This window comes from Sphaerodactylus townsendi, linkage group LG06 (assembly GCF_021028975.2).
Source record: "Sphaerodactylus townsendi isolate TG3544 linkage group LG06, MPM_Stown_v2.3, whole genome shotgun sequence".
Taxonomy (NCBI): Eukaryota; Metazoa; Chordata; class Lepidosauria; order Squamata; family Sphaerodactylidae; genus Sphaerodactylus; species Sphaerodactylus townsendi.
The window spans coordinates 92,953,721-92,976,447 of NC_059430.1; the positions used below are offsets into that span (position 1 = coordinate 92,953,721).

The 22,727-nt window shown below is 44.6% G+C and overlaps 1 protein-coding gene across 1 annotated transcript; it reads right to left on the reverse strand.

Annotated features, from left to right (window-relative positions):
- Positions 1 to 792: 792 nt before the first annotated feature.
- LOC125434293 (NADH-cytochrome b5 reductase 3-like) lies at positions 793 to 17,217 on the reverse strand. The gene is made up of 9 exons (XM_048499478.1): positions 17,087 to 17,217; positions 9,110 to 9,241; positions 8,328 to 8,400; positions 6,827 to 6,933; positions 6,210 to 6,339; positions 5,211 to 5,294; positions 5,030 to 5,115; positions 3,780 to 3,879; positions 793 to 2,087 (listed from the first exon to the last, which is right to left on the reverse strand). Exons 1-9 carry the CDS (start codon positions 17,105 to 17,107, stop codon positions 1,915 to 1,917), a joined length of 906 nt encoding a protein of 301 aa, XP_048355435.1. The 5' UTR covers positions 17,108 to 17,217; the 3' UTR covers positions 793 to 1,914.
- Between the last annotated feature and the right edge of the window lie 5,510 nt (positions 17,218 to 22,727).

The window sequence follows — 22,727 nt, forward strand, 5'->3', positions numbered from 1 at the left end:
GCACAAAACTTCTGCATTTCTCCTTCCTCTTGCAAGTTTCAGCCCTTCTGCAGCTGATTCCTGAAGTCTCTGCAGGGCTCGTGCCCAGCCCCACCTTCGAGTAGGGCTGCAGTTTTGCTCTTGCTAATACAAGAATCCTGCTTAAGGGGGAACATTGGATTTTTCAGGGTTGGGGGCAGAGGGGGCTTGCAATAAATGGCCTGGGGGGCAAGACAGAATTCCTACTCTCTAAAGATGGGCAGAGGAGGATCGTAACATCAGCCTGCACCGGAATGAATAGGCAGGTTGAGTTCGATTTAAAAAAGATACTATGTAATACTTGAAACTGATCCATCGGTCTTGAAGACAACTGGAGACTGTTAAGGAAAGGCACAGCCACCAGACTCAAGTTTTCTTTGAGTTCTCAGCAAGGTTTCTATAGCCACCAAGTTGCTCTTGTTGGCATCAGCAGCATATATATATATATATATATATATATATATATATATATATATATATATATATATATATATATATATATATATATATATCTCAGTGGGGAAAAAAACCCCTCTTTCAAGAGGGACAATTTCAAAGACAGCACACAAGTCCTATTTCAGATCTACCTTGCACAGAAACTCTAAATGTCAACAATTAATAAGCTTGATCTTCCCAAGAACGTCTGTTGTGCAACCCATATTCCAGAATGAAGCAAAGCTCTACTAGTGCATTCCCAGAATCTGCCCTACCTTCTCTCTGGCTGATTCCGCATGGGCCAAAAACAGCGGTGTGAAAACAGTATAACCCTTTTACACCATTTTAAACCCTTTTACGCCGTTTTCACACTGCTGTTTTTGGCCCATGCAGAATCAACCTCTGATTCAACATAGATTGAACCAGGACCCTTCCCAGCTGATGTAGTTCTGATTTGATTACTGGATGTGGCCAGTTTTTTTACAAAAATAAGGAGACCCAGAAAGAATGAAGTTGTGTTATCAGTTTGCAAACAGAAGAGTTGAACATATATCTGTGTACTTTCATACAATCATTATGAGTTATTTTGGAAAGTGTCTCAAAGCAAGTTTTTCACAAGTTCAAGCACACAGGTTAACAACCACTATTAAAAAGGACTAATGTAAAGCACACATGATACCTGAAGCTGTCATTAGCATTTAGGAAGCTTGTCAGTCTACAAGGGGATGCTGAGCCCAAATAAACCAAAAGCAACTCCCCATCTCCTGCAAAGAATACACATGTACAAAGTCTTGCGTTTTCAAATGTTGTCTGCGCTTTGCATTGGGGATGGAGTAATAGACGGAAGAAGCTGGGAAAAGACAGACGTTGAACACAGATCTGTAACAAGGCAGCAATCTACCTCTGCAATGCTGTTAATGCAATACATATGCATATAGAACATGTGCATATTTTGAATGCATTAACAAACACTTTCCTAATCAGCTGGCTTGCAGTCTTCACAAAAGTCAATGCAAAAATCCTGTGACTGATGTGTGTTTAGTGCGGCTCTCTTCAACTTTCCTACTGTAGCAACTAGACTGCTACAACAAACAAAACGTTTCCTGCGCAGACATGCTTTCCACCTGGGGATCAGATACATGTGCTCTTGCGAAAAATTCTTTGGTGACACCACAGCCTGGCTACACTGTGTTTATCCCACCAGGAAAGAGTCAGACCTAATCCAGTGGCCTTTATAAAGACTGGTTAAGCATAGCAAAGCAAAATACCATAGATATCCATCTACAGAATTTTCAGTGCAGCACTAATAAGACACTGAACTCACATGGCTAACTGGGCAGCCCTCTGAATGCAGCTTCGCACCAATACCCATCAGCCCGGTTTTGTTCCCCCTTGTCCAAAGCTCCTCCTTCTCCTTTCTCCCACTTGACACATTCCTTTTCAGCCTATTAACAATCCATTTTAGTAAGCAAACCGTGCCTCCTTGGGATACCCCAGCTTATCTAGGTTGGGAATGCAGGCATACTGGATCATTGGAGGAGGCCCACACATCAGGATAAGAACATCATCTGCTGGCGGAGGCATGTGATCCTTAATCATCTCTTGATTCACAAACCCTTGACTGTACTGCCAACCTGGAGTAGAGAAAAAGTCAGCTGTGAAAAATGGTATCCTGCAGTACATAAGAACATCACAGCAAATAAATGCACCACTCCTGACTGCTCGCTAGATTTGGGAGGAAGCACCGAAAAGCCAATTCACACATGCACATTCCTCCTAGATATACACGAGTACTGATTTGGCTACTTTACTCTGCTGTGTTCCTAAATCTGCAGTTCCTTTGTTCACAATATAGACCTGGACAACTTGCAATGCTTGCATCATAACAGAATAAGAGGACTGCAAATTCTTTTCTGGCTCAGATTTTAAGCTGTCCCATAGAAAAATGTTTTCCCTTCAATCGACTACCCCGCTGTGGTCTGAAGATCAGTTCTTAGGAGTGTGCATTCATTTCAGAGGAATGAAAAAATGACATCCCCCCAAAAAGTCCTGTTTATTTAGGTAATTAAAATAAATGAGAATGTCTTGTTTTATTTGTTTCTCTGCCAACAGACTTGTACTAAGGGGGTCTTTCCACCAGTCACTGCTGGCTGCCAGCATCATGCTGGTAGGGGATGTTGGGAACTGTAGTCCATAACATCTGGAGGGCCACGAGTTTGACACCTACTAGTGGCTTATGGGAGGAACCCCGTTGCCGGTTTTCCTAGGCCACATACATAGATCCTGCTGACTGTCACCCTGAGGATTGCCAGCATCAGCCCCTGGCCGTTATGTACTGCTACCTGCCTTGCTGTTACTGTGCCATGGATCAGAGGGGCTAGTTCAGAGGTCAGCAACCTTTACCACCCAAAGAGCCATTTGGACCCGTTTTCCACGGCCCTGAAGATTTACTGAGCCAGAGAGGTGGCTCTGCACAGAGCTGCCTCTGGTTTGGCCCCTCCACTCACCTTTCCTTCCAACTGGGAGGTGGAGGAGCTGGGCAGGGAAACCCCCTCTGCCCAACAGAGCAAGTAGCCGCCTGCTCCGTGGGGCAGAGGGGGGATGGCGGCCGCAGCCTGCCCAGTGCCGCCGCCTCTCGCGCTGCTAGAGGCAGTGGCGCTGGGCAGGGAAACCCACTCTGCCATACGGAGCAGGCAGCTGCTTGCTCCGTGGGGCAGAGGGGGGATGGCATCTGTGGGGATGGCAGAATGGGGATGGCAGCTGCTCTGGAGAGGACGTGAAAAGCGGCACTCTCATGCATGAAGCCACCTCCAGTTCGGCCCCTCCACTCACCTTTCCTTTCAGCGCTGTTCTGGAGGGCTGGAGGGACATGCCCATGCTACCCTCTGACCTCCAGGCCACAGAGAGCCGCAGTATAAGGCTGAAAGAGCTGCATGCGGCTCCGGAGCCGCGGGTTGCAGACCCCTGGGCTAGTTTGTCTGACCCTCAATGCAGTGTAACTTCTGAGCTAAGAAGAACTGGGAAGGAGAAAGCAAAGGTTTTATCTACCACATTGCTTGTCTAGCAATAAAACCAGTTCTAGAAGGACTCCCAAACTTTTAACAGAGTCTATCATTGAAAGAGTCATCCATCCATGGTAGATAGCACAATCTCTTGCCAACTAGCACCCACATTTTCAGACATACACAGATCCATTCTTAGAGTAAATCACCCCTGGCAAACCAATACCACAGGTTTAGACACATTAACACAGAGGGGGAAAAACAGGTGACATTTCAAAGTGGCCAAAGGTATGACTAAATACAGTCCTTGAAAGAAATTCTTACCTTCAGTTGCTCTATCCAGTGTGTACCACAGTTTAAAGCGGCTTGAATACTGAGCCTGGATTTCTTCTAATTCTGCCCGTAACAAGATATCTTGCTCAGTCTGTGCAAGAAAAAAATAGCGGAACTCATTAAGCTACTATCTATAAATTTCCCACACTACAGAGGAAAACATGCCAGAAACCAAAGTGGCAGGGATCCAAGATTGCCCTACCTGAAGATATCTGGCACCAAACAAAGGTTTATTTTTAGGATTTGCTACACAGTAGGATTTGCTACAGTTGCTACCACAAGGTTCCTATTCCTGGAGCCACTCTTCTGCAAGAGAGCTATTCCTGGATGGGATTATCCCAAAGCAAATGGCACAACGGAAGACTATGCAAATGGCATCTCAGGGGTGGTATAGTAACATGTTAAGAAAAAGCAGCGAAGAATTATAACACGGGGCTGCAACCTTTATTAGGGGCCAGTCTTAACTGGTAAAGGCTCAACTGGATACTTTAAAAGCTAGTTTTGATTCTGGTGTGAGAGATTTGAAGGGAAAGTTAGAGGAGGCCTCATTCTCATAAGGGGCTGCTGCGTCTGTATGGGGAAGAGCAGCCTATAAGCTAAATAAATAAATTTCACGTGATCTTAGGCATGCTTCGCTGTTTTCAAAAGGCATTTTATGTGTGCACATGCACTTAATTTTGACTAATTATCATTTTAGATCATCAGAAAGCAATTCTACAACACTTGTCTTATTAGAATGTATACAGACGGTGCAAGTGAATCCTGGCAAATGAGGGTGAGGATCCAGAAATACCTCAGGACAGACAGGCTCAGCTTCTGGATGTGGCCAGGCAGCATGGAAACAGCATGGAGAGCCCACAACAGGGTGTGACGGCACCCTACACACTTTTACTGCTTAAGGATTCTCCCTGGATCTCCCAGAGGAGAGACTGTCTCGGAACCAAATAGCAATTGTTCTTCCGAAGCAAGGGGCTGAGGATGAGTGGCTGGTACAGAAATAATACTGCAGCATCCAAGTGCAGCCATTTCACAGAGATGGCACTTTAATAGCTTCAGTTCACTTTTAGGCTGGACCGCTTGGTAGCTAATTGAGCATTCTGGATCAAAAAAGGAGGTGCAATCCAATTAAAAACCTAAATCAACACACATTGCTACCGTTTAAAACTCCCTGTTTTTAATGGCATGTCATCCATACCATTTAACATTCATCCATCCAGTTTAATAGAAATGAAATTATTTACCTGGTTGGCAAACAGCAAGTGACAGACAGTGGGGTCATCTTTGTCTTTCACAACAGCTCGGATGAGCTGCAGCATTGGCGTAATTCCTTTGGGGAAGAAAAAACAGACCCAATTCACAAAAGCAGCACGAATAACGAAAGCAAAAGAGACGCTGGAAGAAACAGCTAAACTTCCCCCCTACCTGTGCCTCCTGCAATCATCCCAACGTGCTTTGCATATTTAATTGCCGGTTCAGACTTCTTGTCTGGCCGAATGGCAAATACTCCTGCAGAAGTAACAAGGAAAGGAAATGTACGGCATGACTACAAAGAGAAGCCCAACATTGAGAACAAACCTGGATTCAAACTCATGTGCCCTCCCACTACATGAAAGAATGCAAGGAATGGAGAAAGAATTTCTCATCCATTGCAGCCCAACAAGACGGGAGCCCAGCCAGAAAAAAATGGAAAAGGCTGACCCTAAGAGATACCAGCAGGATCCTAGTTTAGCTCCCTGCAGCCATGCCCTGTGGGAAAAGACAGGACTACAGAAAGAGGGGGGATGGCTAAACCCCCATGTTCAGAGCCTTCCCTCTGGCTGTGCTTTTCACACAGCAAGACAAGAAGGTATTGACAGGAAAATGATCCATTGGAGCTGCTGTGACGGCACTCACATGCTGTTCTATCAGAGGCTCTGTGGGCTCCTGTAGTTCCCTGACCTGTACTTGCAAATGGCATGCACAGATTTGAATACTCCCATGAACTCAAGTGACATCATCAACTAGTTTCAATCAGAGTTCTTTTTTTGTTTTAATAGAGGAAATCCTAATTTTGTTATGGGGTGGAACTGCACCTTTCTCCCATGTCAGCTGGGATTTCAAGTTAGGGAAACATAATAAACTACCAGTATAATAATTTTGACAGGTCATGTTCCTCTAATAAGGAGACCAGGTGGAAGTAGGCTGGGCTGGCTGCATTTCCCATCATGGTAGCTTTAATCAATCCTGCCTGACAAGCTGTACATCCTCAAAATCCTTTCCCATCTTCCCTTGCCTCTAGCTATCCTATCTGGTAGGTGTTACGAGATCTTACATGATTTTGTTATCTCCTTCATCTCCTAAACTGCAGTCTCACCCTTGCTGGGAGCCTCACTTCTCTGGTTCATACAAGCAGCCCATCTTTTGTATGAAAATTATGCTTGCCTTTTCCTTTGTATACCAGTAGTCCACTGGGCCCACGGAAATCAATTGTGTCCCCTTTCTTTAAGTGTTCCAAGTACTGCGACATTTTCCCTCCTTCAGGGAATTTTGGGTTAACACCCTTGAAATAAACCTGTTTTTTAAAAAAAGAAGACAAGACAAAAATAGCTTTTAGTTCTACACTTCTATACCAGACTACAATTCAACAAGGTTGGGAGGATGTAATATAAGAGTTTCTAATAAATCACAAGGAAGAGAAACAAGTACTTGGACACCTCCTCCTGACTGCCACCAGAGCTTGACAGTGAAGAACTTCCATCTTCCAACCCGCCCATGGATGGAAGATAACCAATAGTAGAGCTACCAGGCCAGAATGAGAGTGGGTCTTTGTGGGTATTATAAAAAAGACCACTGTAAGACTAAACTGGCAGAACCCTAGAGCACAGGTGTCAAACTCGCAGTCCTCCATATGTTATGGACTACAGTTCCCATCATCCCCTGTCAGCATAATGCTGGCAAAGGATGATGGGAACTGTAGTCCGTAACATCTGGAGGGCCGCGAGTTTGACACCTATGCCCTAGAGGGACCATTCTCAGTTGCCAAAGCTGACGTCCTTTACCTTTATAACAAGGTCCACATAACCTCTGTCATCATCACTGGAGACTGGTGTGTAGGGTCTGATTACCAGATTCCCATCAATCCTTGCAGAAAGGTAAATATGCTGCCCTGCAGGTAAAAGCAAACAGGTAAAAGTTATTTTATGCTTTGAAGAAGGCAACAGAATCCGCCATCTTTCCAGCATTGAGCCTACTGGCAAATGTGATGATCCCATGCCCTTCAATAAGGCATCTAAATGGAAGCTCCCACAGAAGAGGAAGGAACTTCTTCAAATTTGGGGGTATTCCCAAGGAAGGAAGGAAGAAATCCAAAGTTAAGCTTCATGATCCCTGTGTGCACTCATGGGCATCTCCAGAATGCTTAGAGTAACTGAACAGTTATTGAAAAATGAAGGAAATTAGGAATCTCTTATTCTTCTCATGCCATAAACCCTGGATGCCTTCAAGTTTTAAGGGCTCTGATCACCTTGAAACTGTACCGGTAGGGAAATTATATAGGACTGGAGGAAAAGCATTTCCTCTGATCCTAATTAACTGCAACTCTATCTTCAAAGACTCTTTAAATTGTGAAATGGGCAGAGCATTTAACAGCTTAAACATATTCTGGAACTTTATATATTTCAAATCATATGTTCAAATACTGGATGATTGAAACAACTATGAAGCAACCCACCCAACCCCCCACTCCAAAAAAACACACAAAAGCTTCCAAACACTTCACACTGCTTTCTGTAAAGTGTGAATGGTGAGGAACAACAGATGTAGAGTATCTCTATTGGATTCAAGTTAGTTTCACTACAGATACTACACGCACACATGGAGGCCAACAGTGTTACATTAAAGGCATATAAAAACTGATCATGACTTCTAGAGGCCTCAGTTAACAAGCAAAGTTCCACGCCTTCTAAGAAGTAGAAAATCTTCCTCAACTAAGAGCGGTACTATAGTCACTGAATAGGGGCAGGCTGGGAAGCAAAAATAGCCCTAGAAAGGTCTTAGTAAAAACGGCCTGATGGGAACTATACTTCCCAGAAGACCTTGTGAGCCCCAAGGTCTCCTGGGAACTGTAGTTCGTCAGGGCATTTTTACTGCGAACAGGCCTTTTACAGCCTGAAAAGTTCTCAAAAAGGAAAGGAACTAAGGTAAGTGTGGGAAGGGGAAAGGAGGAGGGGCCTAGAGGCAATTGTCCGTGCCCCCCAGGTGCACCCCCCCTTCCCCCTAGTAGCTTCTTCGTTGCTGTTTTTCCACATCACGTTGGTGCATCTGTGTATTTCCCGTGTATTTTCTGGCTTTCCCCCAATCACTCTCAAACATATTTTGCAGTGAAATTTTGGGAAAGACCGTGGTGAAACCTGAATGGTTGCTGTGTGGGTAAGAAAGTTTGGCCTCCCAAATGTCCCTGCCCCTCTGGATAATTCATCTCCATGACCTTGGAATCTGATCTCTTCCTCCACAAACTGCAAGCACAAGGAAAGGTGGTCATTTTCTTCTTGTAAAACATACCAATAGGAAGGCCTAGGATGTGCTCTGGACTTGGAAGGGCAAAACGAAATCTTCTTGTGTCATGAGTAATTTCCTGAAAGGCAGAGAACGAACAGCCATCATTACTGCTGAAAAATGCAATGAAAGTTTTTATATGTACTCTTTCTAAACTTAGATTTTTTCCATGGCACATACTGAAATAATTAAGAAAGTTCAGAGGAAGACAACACTGCTATAGGAATCTACGCCAGGGACAACTATCAACCATTCCCAAACTGTGATTCAGAACTGAAAGAGGATGCAAATCCATCCACATGTACAATTCTGCAAGATATACCTTGGCATGGAGTCTTAATGGGCATGAAGAGGTGAAGTGACACACATAAGCCCTGAAGGGGGTTTTATTAAAAAGGGGGCGGGGGGGGGAAGATAATTTAGAGAAGCAAACCTTGTCCACTGTACCACCTACATCCTGAAGTGGATTTCACACTCCATTTCTGAATTAACAGATGAGTTCAAGAGACACAACTGTTTTGGACAGTCTCCTCAGTAATAATACAGTGCATTCAGTGACGAAGGGAGGGGGAACTGCACCCGGGGCATGAGCTGCCTGCAGGCCTCCTCCCGCCCCAAACACATGACGGCAATGGTGGCACCCAGGACAAACTGCCCCGGATGTCCCCATTGCTGCTACGCGTCTGACTCCATTATGTATAGAGATATTCTGTGTATTTGCTATAACAAACTACAGCCTTGTGGTAACTTTCCATCGTAGAGAAGAAATCAAATATTAATGTTATTACCTCTTTGTCAATCAGCCTTAATGGATATTTCACATCTGGATTCTCCAGGGTAATGGCTGGCTGCGACTTCCCGAAAAGTCTTGCGATCAAGCTGTATATAAACCATACTGGATAGACAACAATCCTTCCCAACTGTAACATACAAAGAGGAATTTCAACCATCACTCACATGATTGCAAAGCAGCCGAAGCCAATGAATGGCTGTGAGCAAAAAGTATTAAAATTCCATACAGAAATTCCATACAGCAAATTCCATACAGTAAACATGAAATTGAAACCTTTTGAGCAGAACACTCCATATTGTGTATCATATTATTCTCTCCTTGGAGGAGAAAATTTATAATGGGTGCAGGTTGCAAAACAGATCCAGTTTGGGAATATTTTGATGAAGTTCCTCTACCTACAGGTAAGGCTAGCGTGCATGCCAAATGCAAATACTGCAACAAAGAAATCAAGGCCTGGTGGCCCAAATAAAACTGGAGATAGTTCACCTTGCAATAATTTCATGATTATTAACAATTATGGCTTTAAATGAGGATTTGGACTGGATGTATGCAACAGGGAGGAACTGTGGCTGAGTGGTTCGATCCCCAGCATCTACAGTTAAAAGGATCTATTCACTGGTGATGGGAAAGACCTTGACCTCAGGCCCTGGAGAGTTGCTGCTAGTTCATGTAGACCATGGGTCTGCAACCTGCGGCTCTCCAGATGTTAATGGACTACAATTCCCATCATTCCCTGCAACCATGGCCAGTTGCAGACCCTGGCTGTAGACAATATTGACTATGAGGGACCAAGAGTCTCACTCAGTATAAGGCAGCTTCATAAATCCTAGCATAATAGTTCTGGGTTCAATATGCAGTCCACATTTGCCATTATAGAACAATTTGGTTTTCAGTCTGATAAATGCAGATGGCTGGATTGTAGCACAGACTGTGCTGTTTTAGGCCTTCTGTGGTAATTATGCTTTTAAGCAGGGGGGCAGCCTCTTCTGGATTTAGCAATGGCAGGTGAAACTAGCTTTGGCACAAGGAGTTTGACAGTTTACTTCTCTATAGCAACCATGTTTATTTTCCCATCCTCTCACTTCCCATCAGAATATAGCCCTGTTTGACTTGGTCTGTAGTCTTAAACAAGACCTTAAACAAGGTCTGTAGTCTTTTTCCTCATGAGTTTTTAATAATTTGGATTTTTTTTATCATTAATGAAATGGATAAAACTCTAACAGATAGAGGGTATACTTTTAAAATCTGGTATGGTTTTGTTATTACACTGAGACAGTAGGAATCTCATGGGATTTAATTATCTTTTTTACTAGGCCAGTGTTGTTAGAGAGCTGGGCTAGGATATGGAGAAAGGTTCAAATCCCCACTCTGCCATGGAAGCTTGATGGATGACCTTTGGCCAGTTATATACTCTCAGTCTGACCTATCTACCTCATAGGGTTGTTGTAAAGATAAAAATGGAGGACGACGTAAGCCCTTTGGTTCCCCACTGGAGAGACAGCCAAGGTATAAATCAATAAATAAAATACTGTCTTTTTAGAAAAGGGCAAAGTAGTTTTGCGGAAAGATTTTACTTTTTTGGTGCCTGGGAAATTCACAAGCATCTTCACTGAAATATCCAGTGAACTGATTAATAACTGGTCAGGGTTTGGGGTTTTTTTTAAGTTTGGGGAATACATTTTAATTTATTTTTGAAATTAAAATAAATTTACTTGCATTTCAGGTTACTGCAAATGAGCTTCTAAAGGAATATCCCTGGGGATGGGGCTGTATTATATATATATACACACACACACACACACACACACACACACACACACACACACACACACACACACACACACACATATACACATACATATATACATATATGTGTGTGTGTGTGTGTGTGTGTATATATAATATTATATATATATATTTTCACTGGGCATGGCTCAATGAGATTTGTAACCAAAATCCCAGCATTTGCTTCTAGGACTTATTTCCAAAGATGAACAAACAAAATTAAATCTGACAATATTCAAAAACAAAGAGGAAAATGTTGGGGGGATTTTGCTTCCGTATTAGGCACTGTAGACAGTTCACTACTATGTGCAACAGACACAGAACTTCATAAAAAGCAACTTTAGCTGTTTCAAAAGCTTACAAGTATACAAACCATTTTACTCTAACTTTCCCTCCTAACACCCACAGCTTTAGAATTGCTCCTGAATCTTGCAGTACTAGCTATTCTTTGAAAACCCTGGAAAATGCACAATTTAATCTATTCTGCATCATTCTACTGCATCAACACATCTTCAAGTGTGTGAGATTCTCAACCACAGATATAGAGTTTACAACATGACTCAGAAGTCAGCATATTTAAGATTCAACTTTGAACAGCTGATCAATAGTTATTTTAGGGTGGTTGTGCTGTACACACAACAATGTTCATTTTATAAATGCCACGCCAGAGCAATATTTAGCCTACAAAGCCAAGTATGTTGCTGGCAGCTGTAACCCATCCCGTGGGTGTTTTAAGCTTCCCTGGAGGACTACAATACTTTCTCAAAAATGGACTTAAGAGCACAAATGGTCCACTGCCATTCGGCACATTCAAGGGATGCTTTCAAATGTAAGAAAAGGCAAAACCAGCCATGGAACCCGACAAGTTATGGTCTTCACAGCTGGCACTGGGGTACAAATTGGTGCACCTTCCAGTGGTTCAAAGATGCCACAGGATATCCCTGTTCTCATACCAACAATCGGCGAACAAGTTCCATTTTTTTACTACACGCACATGGCTGAAGGTTCTGTTCTACCCACTGCACTCATTTATCTTGTCATAGCTTTCCCGATGCAAATGTAAAAGCATAATCATGTGGCTAAATATGCTAAGAAAACCAACTCCCTATAATACACCACTAACAGTTTAAAATGGAAGGCTGTGCTGCATAATGCCTTAGTTTTCATGCACATGCATTTACGTGCATGCACAATCAGGAAAAGGTGAATGCCTCATACCCACACCGTTTGGAGAAAAACAGTTGAATGTAAAGCCCTGCTCCAGTGCCACCCTGCCCTCTCCAAAGGGCTTTCCCATGGCGCTGGAAGCCCGAAAACAAAAAGAAAACAAGAAATCGGCACAAATCCCCTACAGAGGTAAGAGAGATATGCCACAAAAACCATGGTGTATCTCCAAGACCGACTCCATCAGCACGTGGAGGCTGGGTGGCAGTGGAAACCAATTAAGGTCGGCTGCAGCCACTGGCCTGTGCCCAGTCACACTGGCACAGCTTTCTGCACTGGCGGGCCTAGGCAAGGACAGTGGCTTCTGCATCAGGCATTGCAGAGCTGCATGGTGCCTACCCGCTGGGGTAAGTCACCTCCCACCTGCCAGTGCATTTGTCCCTTGAGTTGCAGGGTGGGCACCCGAACCAGCTCCAGAGGTTAGTCCCTCCCCCCGAAATGGAGCTGTTAGTATTGACACCGAGGATAAAGTATTCAAAGACAGACATAATTGAACTGATGTAATTATGTATTGTAATGAAAAAAATGGTATGTTTTGTATTGTTTGTAAATGGTTTTTTAAAAATCTAACCAAACATAACCAGCAAAATTCTTAATTTGCTAATGCATTCTTAATTTGCTAATGGACTTGTTCTTGTATCCTTGCTGTCTGCTGTTCTACTGTTAGGTCCCTTTGCATCTGAAAAAACAAGGGAGACTATAAATGTTTTTTAAAAATAAAATCCTGCTAGCCAAGATCTATTAAATGAATCTACAAAGAACAAAATCAAAAACAATATGGAGACAATGCTTTACTAGAAACCAATACAATAATACCAGTACTGTCACTGCAGAAATTCAAATTTCTCACAATAGCAGAATCTCCTTACTAAGTCAGATCTTCAATGTCTAAAACTTCCTGAAAGAAGTCCAACAGATCATGGATCAAAACATTAATTCAGGCCCTCCCCCCAAAAATTCAGTCATGCAGAAGGCATTACAATTCCACCATTTCATGAAATCTTCAACCAGCAGATATGCTTGGAGATGCACATAAACATTGTTTCAAATAACTTTCCAAATATTTATTAAGAGTCTGTTGCTTCACATTTTTCCATATTACAGAATGACCTACAACCTATTTGAACCCAATTAAATACTAAAATCTCTAAAGCAGGGGTGTCCAACTCTGGTGCCCCAGATGTTTATGAACTATGATTTCCATCAGTCCCAATTGGCCATGCTGGCAGGGGCTGATGGGAATCGTAGTCTATGAACATCTGGGGCACCAGAGTTGGACAACCCTGCTCTAAAGCATTTCCCATAAAACAGTGAGGTATAGAATGCCCCACCATACACAAGCTATCACAGCACCTTTTTGGCTCTTATTTGTAAACACACTAATTTTTTCTCCTATACCCAACTTAATATTGCTAAGGTAATCAAGAAAATCCATCTTCTCCCTCCAATTCAGTTGCAATATTACATTCCTCCTCCTCCCCCCCCCCACACTTTTTTTGCCATCAAATTCACAGCTGACTTATGGCTACCTCTGGTTGGGGTTTCCAGGCAAGAAGCATTCAAAGGTGGTTTGCCATTATGTTTGTAACCCTGGCATTCCATCCAAATATTAGCCAGGGCCAACCCTGTTTAGTTTCCAAAATTTGACAAGATCAGGCTAGCCTGGGTTATCACAGTCAGGGTAGATTCTCCTTTCATGTTCACTGCAGAACAAACTCTCTTAATTCTGATTATCCTGCCAGGAAGACAAAGGCCTGCTTGTCAGTTTTCTAACTGCAGTTGTACTAATATCAAATGGACACTAATAAATCACCCTAATATTCTAACCATGTGCATGGCACAATACAGTCGGGGCAAACTGCAACAGACACCATTTTATTCATTCATTGATTTGATTTTTATCCCTCTCCCCCACCCCCCCAACACAGTGAGCTCAAAGTGGCTCACAACAATATAAAACAATAAAATTTATCATACAATGAACAACAAAGCTCTAAAATTCATTAAAACATTTTACTCCACCTTTCCTTATGGTTCAAGACAGCCTGAACCACATTTAAATGTACTTATCAATTCTGCCTCCCTTCCAAGATCCTGTGATGTGTGTACCTAGTTCTCCAATTTTAGCCTCACGACTTTTGAAGAAGGCATGAATTGGCTCAAGGGCAGTAATGCCTCACAACTGTCGTGGGACTTGAACCCAACCTCTCTGGCCAAATCTGAGGCAAAGGCTGCAACTACCTGCCTTCCAACATACATGATTGCAAAGCAGATATTGTCAGGTGTTGAGCAGCTTCCCTGTCTGCTAGCCTCAGACTCACTGGTTCACCTTTCCATTCACCCTGAGCAAAATCAATGCAAAATCCATCCTCCCCAAGCTACCCAGTTAAAGCTACAGTGCCAAGTTGGCACCTTGCAGCCCCCTCTGTGCCACATGGCCTTCCACAAGAATGGAAATTCTGGGTGTTAAACCTTTGAGCCTTCAAAGAAGGTTCACCAAGTCTTGTCAAATCTGAGGTACTGCACTGTTGCTGAATGAGGTAATTTGAGGTAAGGCCCTCTACCTTAAGACTGTGGCAGAATACAAGTTGGACAGTGATGTTACCACTGCGAGCTACACAGGATGGTGGCAGCTCTCACAGCTCTGCCTTTGCTTTCCATTCTTCAAGGGAGAAGGCAAAATGAACACCACCTGAACACCAGCATGCATCCCTGCATAATGCCTCTGCACATGGAGCAGAGAAAAAGAAAGTGCTGTCAGACACCCAAGAGCCCTGACAAGAGTTCCTGGTTCAGAAGGTGAGAACGCCAGCATAGTATAGTGGTTAGAGTGGTGCTTAGGACTAGAGAATTCAACCAGGACTCAACATTCCACATGGCCACGAAGACCACCAAATATCTTGGGACCATTTACGTACTCTCTGACAAGGATAAAATAACAGAAAGCAGAATCATGTATGTGCTATCCTCAGCTGATCTCTCTGTTAGCTATTACCCCAAACTGAGAACTGCGATTTTAGGTGGAAAGTATGGTTGCCTGCTATTCTGTCTCAATAGAAAGCCAAAAAAAGTGTCAGAGCCTTAAATGGAGGGAACACAGTTTAGAGAGGTGAAGGCCTTGGGATTCTTGAGCTGTGGAGGCTTATCTGGTGAACCAGATTAGCTTGTGCACTCCAACACATGCCAGTTGGTGACCTTGGGCTAGTCAGTTCTTCGGAGCTCTCTCAGCCCCACCCATCTCACAGGGTGTTTGTTGTGGGGGGGAAGGGAAAGGAGATTGTAAGCCCCTTTGAGTCTCCTTACAGGAGAGAAAGGGGGGATATAAATCCAAACTCTTCTTCTAAATCCAAAGGTGGGTGGGGGGAACCGTGCACAAAATACTCTCACATTCAAACTATTTTAAAAAACACATTATTTAAAAATAACATGGTTATTCCTAATTCACACAGCTAGAAGTGTTATAATGTTAGTGACAACAGAAGTGCTACTGAATTTATCTGGATCACTATGGAAGCAACTGTCCTGGGACTTGAGGCTAGAAGACTATTTGGAAATGCTGTGGAATACAGAAAACTTTCACACAACTGGCCCCAAACACACGGCCTGTGTTCAAAACAGGGTGTTTCTAACTGGTCTCAAAGTCCTCTCTCTACTACCTCAAGAGACAAAACTGATAAACTCTTGAAAATACTAACAAATACACACACACACATTTCATGAGCAGAAAATATGTCCTTTATTATACATTGTCAGTTAATTGCCCCACGGTTTTCAGTTACAAGGAAACAGTTGCCTCCTGCCAAGAAACAGCTGTAGTAATAGACAACATGCATAAGGCAGGACAACCACTTCAATTCCCTGATTTTTCAGAATCTGAAAGATCTTCTCCTGAAGTCACAGGATAAATACTGCTGCCCAGTAGGTTTTTCCCCACCCCTCCTCTGCCTGATGGAAATTACAGTTTCCTTCTTAGGAAAAAGAATACAAAGCAAGAAACATCCTATTCACCACTAAACCGGGGCATCAGTGAGGCCTCTTGGCTCTGGCTTTAGGGTGTGGCGGGCAGCACACAGCCAATACAGAATTAGCATTTGGAGAGAGAGCATTTTGGAGCAGGCTTAAAGGCTGGCTCAAGGGAGGGTAGAGATGTGGGCTGGGCTGCCTGAAACAAACAGTGCCAAACCCTGCCTGTCACACAAAAAGCCTAGGCAGTGTTGCACAAATGTCCTACATTAATGCAACCTGATGAATTAATTTCACGGCCAAGTGTTGCTCATCACCTGCACACATGATCTCTTTGTTTTGCTTTGCGGGGTTTGGGGAAGAGAAAGAGCCCGCCCTCTGAAGCAGCCATTTTCTACAAGGAACTGACCTCTGTCATCTAGAGAGACCACATGCCATTTCAGAGCTCCACCCTCCCCCCCCACTCCGGAGGTTGGGGGCCCTACGACTTTGCCCCATGCCAGTCGGGACCCGGTGCTTTCAGCGAGGGAGAGCACAGGCTGGCCCTACAAGAGCGGCGTCCAGTTCAAGCACAGACCTGGGGCCGAGAGGCAACACCCTACGCACCCACCTCCTCCGAGTAAGAGGCCTCTATCCCCGCCAAGTGCAGATGATGCCCTGGCCCGGCAGAGCAGCCCATTCACCTATCCAGGATCCCTCCCGGGGTCCCCCGGCTTCCCATGAAGCCTGTGACTCACCCCCTCCGCCCCGGCCGGCACACCCAGCGTCTCCCTCCCGCCCACCCAGGAAAGCAGGTCGGCTGGAAAAGTTGCGGGCTCAAAGTTTCATGCACATGTGCCAACAAGCTGCGCGTCGTTGGTGCAAAGGGGAGACTGGGCTTCGAAGCCCTGGAGCCCCGCAATCCAGACTCAGCTGGGTTGGAGCGAAGGCAGAAAACGCCTCCTCAGTGACCCAGCCTCTTGGCCCGGCCTCTCAACTCGCTCTCCCCGACGGGACTTACGGTGCTCAGCTGCGCCCCCATTGCTCGCTCGGGCGACCTAAACCAAAGAACCAGCGAAGAACCCCAACCTAGAAGACAATGTGGCAGCCAGGCTCCTCTCTCCCCGCTTGTTCCCGTGCGGAGTGTCTCATTGGCTCCGCGCCCTGTCCATCATCGTGACTGGCAGCCCCGCCTCCTCCTGAAAAGCTCCCCAGCGCCTTGGGCCGGATTGGTGCGGACTGCTGATGGTCGGAGGAGGCGGAAGAGCATGTCTCGGCCAGGCTGCCCTCTGGTGGCTAGGTGGAGCGGTGTCACGCCGTTTGGCAGCAAAGCAGCTTAAAAAGTTTGTTTTTGAGGAAATGTGCAGCGACTCCGGTTGTGCCATCAGCGAAAGCGAGTACCCAATGAAAATAATGGGAGCTGCTCGAAGAGGCCTCTCGGGTATAGGCCACGAATGCCAGTTGCTTTGCATGTGCTCCACGAATACACTGTCACCATTTGATTTTTGCGATCATAGATCAGTATAAAAACAAAATATATCGAAGTACTGTAGAGTTGCAAATAAAATGTGGAACGGATCTAGAAAAACGAGAATGGGTCAGACATTGGTGGGTGGCTGTAGAGTGAATGCTGTAGATCTCAAATGAAAGTTCCGGTGCAGAGATGCTAGCCTCCAGGGATGTGGGTATTTCCTGCTGGAGTAGCTGCTCATCTCCAGACTGGAGAGATCAGTTCCCCTGGAGAAAATGGATGCTATGGAGGGTAGACTGTGTGGCATCATATCCCTCTGAGGTCCCTGTCCTCCCCAGGCTCCATCCCAAGAGCTCTGGGAATTTCCCAGCCTGGATCTGACAACCCTACCCCGCAATCCCTGCTGCTGGCCAGGTCGGGGGTGCGGTGGACAAAGCTCTGCATTCCTAATTTTGAAGGGGGAAGAATGATGTTGTAACAGGCAGACCCTCTTGATGGCAAACTCTTGCTAAATTCCTGAATCAAGACTGGCATCCATGATCCATCTTACCCTTGCTCTGCTCTACGTGGCCAACTGTATATGATATCAAGATTATTATGGGTGGGGCACTATAGCTGATCCAAGCATAAATGACCCACCCATTTGATGATAAAGTTTGTCTGGTATCAGGAGTGCAGAGGATAGGGAGGGGGATTTGCAGATGAAACTGTGATGAGAAGGAGCTGCTCAAAAATGAGCAACACAGAAAAGCTGCAAATTGAGAAATTCTCCCTAACAATGGAATGATTCAAACTTCATTAAGAAAAAAACTTGCTGGAAAAGTGCAGCCAGAAAAAAGGGGGAAACACCGCAAAACCTCTAACCCAGCAGCAAAATTAGCCAAGCCATAGAAAACTGAGCAAAGTCCAAAGTTTTAAAGGACCAGAGTCAAGGGATATAGTGTGTGGAAAAGGTCAGGCTGTTCCACCGCATGTGATGATTTCCAGCGACTCCACCCATGAAGTGGGTGCAGCAGGGGCTTTTATGGCACAGCAGTGGCTACAAGAACCTCTCTAAATTGCACGAGGGCTGCTTCTCACTAGTGCGGGGAAGCAGCTTCCTAGGCCATTAGAACATTGGGGCCTTTCCCAGTGGCCTTAATGGCCAATCCACCCCTGCTTGTGGACTTCTTTGTGATTCATTCCCTTCTTGGCAATTTATTATGAGCTAAGTTTCAGCTCTCTCAGCAGTGCCCCTGGGGTTCTCCTCCCTGTCTCCGCCTGACAGTTACCCTCTACCTGTAGATTGTTCTCCTTTAGGCTGGACCTCAGGCTGAAGTGGTGTCTGGAAGGCATCCACTCCCCCAGCAGATTCCTGTTTTCATAGTTGGAGAGATCCCTTGTGCCATGGAAGCAACTCAGAGGTTTCACTGCACGTGCAGAACTTTTTGGTGCATTATCAACCTGAGAGCCATATGTGTCTCCACTGGACATTGCTGCCATCTTCTGGTCTTATGACCATGCAAAACTGCCTTGTATTGAGCTGGGTCATTAGGCTTTCTAGCCCAGTAGTGTCTACTCCCATTGGCAGCAGCTCTTCAGCGGCTTAGACAGAAGTATTTCCTTGTTTGTCTGAGAGATGTTTTAACTGGAGATAGCAGGGACTGAACCTGGAACGTTCTTCAGGTAAAGCTTGTGCTCTACCACTGAGCTGTGCCCTGTAGGAACACAGGAAATATTCTATATGATTTGTCCAGGTTAAAATATTTTTGTTTTTTTCATATTTTGATATGAGCCCAAACCACAGAATCCAAATCCGATCCAAAATTTCCTTTAAGTTTGTTGTTTGCAGGAATCAACTCTACAGTACTATGCACACTTGGGAGAAAATTCTATTAATGTTGATGCAGTTTATTTCTTGTTTACTTCTGTATACACATGCATAGGATTAGGATGCATTTTTTATAGGCTGAATTTTGTTAAGATTGATATTAAAGCCCACTTAATAGCAAATTCTGACAACATCTCTGAAAAAAAATCTCAAGTGAGGGGGGTAACAAAACCAATAGAGTGGGACAGCTGAGAGGTAATGTTGCAAATCCTGTGAGCCAGTCTTGTTATGAAGCAATTTAATGGCAGCCCACTGAAGAGGGGCTGAGGGCGGCTCAGTGGAAACGCTTCTACTTTGTAGGTAGGAAACTCACGGTGCACTCCCAGTGAAGGAATCTGGTAGTGTGTGATATGAAAGACCTCCACTTGAGATCTTGGAGAACTTCTGCCAGTCTGAGTAGATAATACAGACCCTTATGGACCAACAGTCTGATTCAGTGTAAGTTTCAGGTATGTTCATTTGAGTTTTGAGCTTTTCCTTAATGAATGTAAATAAGTTCACCAGATGGGGGATATCTTTTGGGAAAACCTCAAGGGAAAGTGTTAGTCCACTTGCCCTAGTGCCATGGGCCCAATCCCAATCATCCTCCCCCCTCCCAGTGCTTTTTGAGATTAAATAACATGTCTATAAGCTCAGTCAGGGACCACCAACATAATGTGTAGCCCAATCTTGTGTTTGGTGTGAGTTGCCTCCAAGGAAACCTGGGTGGTGCTCTGGCAATACCAGAAGGAGCAGGCAGCAAGATTCACATGGGGTGCAGGCAGTTTGATCCAACAGCTCACACAGGGGGCTTGCCTAGACTGCAATCCTTCCTCTGACATTTGCTGCATGTTTACTTGGAAGGATCCTCACATGCGAAGCACATCAGAGCTCCTGAGTCTACTTTAAGAGAGTTGGTGAGGTGTAGCAACCAGACCATCAGATCTGGGTTCAAAACTCCATTCAACCTTCTTCCAAAGAAGCATGCAAGCCTAATACAATAGGATGCACCCACAAAATAAAATGTGTATCTTGCATTTCCTAAGAAAATCCATTTTTCACCCCTCCATTTTATTTTGAAACATAGAAAACACATAAACCGTCAGTTCCTCTCACCGGTAAAGTCTAGTAACACACATTCAATTTAAAAGGTGCTCTGTTCTGGCTTACCTTGGTCCTTTTCAGATGGACGGATAAACTGGCCAGATCCATTTATCTAAAGTCCCCACTTTTCTTATTCAAGCTCAGATTACCACAATCAAATGCAATACAGTTCAGAACTCCTGGACTACTTTATTAGCATCACTTTAAGAGCTATTGTGGTGTAGTAACCAGAACATGAGATCTGGGTTCAAGTGCTCACTCAGCTGCAATGCATACTGGGCGACCTTGGTTCAGTGGTTCTCAACCTTCCTAATGCTGAGACCCTTTAAAACAGTTCCACATGTTATGGTGACCCCCAACCCTAACATTTATCCATTTTACAGATGGAGAACACTGATGCAGAGAGTCTTAGGCGATCCCTTGTGAAAGGGTTGTTGGACCCCCAAAGGGGTTGCAACCCACAGGTTGAGAACACTCTAATCTACCTCACAAGGTTGTTATGTGGATGAAATGGGGAAAGGGCCATCTAATGACACTCTAAGTCTTAGAGGGTTAGTAATACAAAAGAGATAATTTTGGAAGCTGCTGTTTTCCTTACACTTGAGAACTATAAAAAGATATTCTCCTCCTGCTAAAATTTCCTCTTGTATAAAAATATTAAATACCAGTCTAAGGCCAGTCAGAACTGGAGTTGTGACGTAACTAACTACAGAACTGGATAGTGATCTTAAGACAGCCCCCCCCCCCTTGAATGAACCCCTTGAATGAATTGTGGCTGTTACATTTTCAGATTTTAGCCGCCAACACTGAGGTCTTGAACTCATCTGTATGAGGATCTATTTGCCAAATGCTTTTGTTTCAGGGGCAGCTTCAATATCACAGAGACAGCATCCTGCCTGCCCCTCAAGTTCTCAAAATATGTTGCAATCTAAATGACCAGTGTGGTATGTGAACTGTGCCACTTCCTGATATTATATCACTGTTAGAATCTTATGGGAAAGGCACATAAACAAACCTGTTCATTGGCTCTAGTCAAGAGCATTGGAGGCTGAATGCTTTGTCTGGCTCGCCTGCCATACCTGCAGCCTTAAGACTGAGAACCTACTGTAGTGAAGGGGCTCAGGGAAGCCTGGTTGTGCACAGGATGCCCCCTCCCCCACTCCAGTAGATGCTTGGGAGACCTTTTACCCAGTTCTGGAAGTTTATGGGTGAAGAATGATAGGTGATGTTTCCTGTGCTGCAACTCCCTTCTCAGAAATGCAGGTGAGGAAGGAAAGACTGCATACCTTGAATTGTTAGGCAAATGAAAAACTAGTATTTGGGGGGCACTGACTCCCAGAGGGAAAATGAGATGCATTTCTGAAATGACCCTCTAGAGGTCAGTTTATGAACTTGAGTTTTAAATATCTCCCTTTTACCTAGTTTAAGGTCTTCTCTGCTTCAACATATCCTCACGACAACCCTGTGAGACAGGTTAGGGTGAGCATGACAGGTCCCAGGCCAGTCAGGGAACTTCATGTATGTGACAGTGAAAATGCATAATGAATGCATTCACCCCTGGAATAGTGCAAATGCTGACAGCTGTAAAGTCAGAAATTCTGTAGTTCAAATTTCCTCTTAGCACAGCCTTGACTGAGCTACTGTTCCCTCAGTCTTTGTGCCCTCTTCCATACAAGTGCTGACCTACCCTGCCGGGCTGATGTAAAATAAGGCTGTGCCATTGAGAGACTTGTTGAGGACCTTTTAGGAGATTAAATGAAACCAAAGTCCAAGGGCACCTTAAACAAAGGCACCGTTTATTTCCATAGGAGCTTTCAGAGCCCATTTCAGATATGTGGTGAATGTAGTCAGTTTTTTTTTTCCATACATACATAAAACGTGTAGTCAGTTTTAAAGGACTCCCACAGACCTCTTTGCAACCTTCTTGTTCAGAGACCCAACACCCACTTTCTGCTTCTTCAGAAATTAGATCTCCTAGCCTCCAGGTGCAATCCTACAACTGAAAAGCCCCAGCTTCTGCAAGCCCCCGGCCCAGACCACCCCTTCGCCAGGCTCTGGGCCTGCGCCAGCTCTTCCTCCTGCAATGTGAGTCTTAGGAGAGTGGCCCACCTTGCAGGGCCGTTGTGCCCACTGCAATCAGAGCGAGGAGCGGCTGCCTGATGTCATCGTTGGAGCTGAGGCGGCGCGAGGCGCTGGGGAGAGCCAGAGGGCGCCTGCGCTGTGTCGTCCTCCTGCTTG

Excerpts from the sequence above, each read along its gene's own strand:
- LOC125434293 (XM_048499478.1), bottom strand. The coding sequence starts at position 17,107 with ATGGGGGCGCAGCTGAGCACC. Across the intron at positions 6,340-6,826 it reads ATGTGGACCTTGTTATAAAG|GTTTATTTCAAGGGTGTTAA; the intron begins GTAAAGGACGTC and ends TTTAAAAAACAG. Across the intron at positions 2,088-3,779 it reads ACTGGATAGAGCAACTGAAG|GTTGGCAGTACAGTCAAGGG; the intron begins GTAAGAATTTCT and ends TCTCTACTCCAG.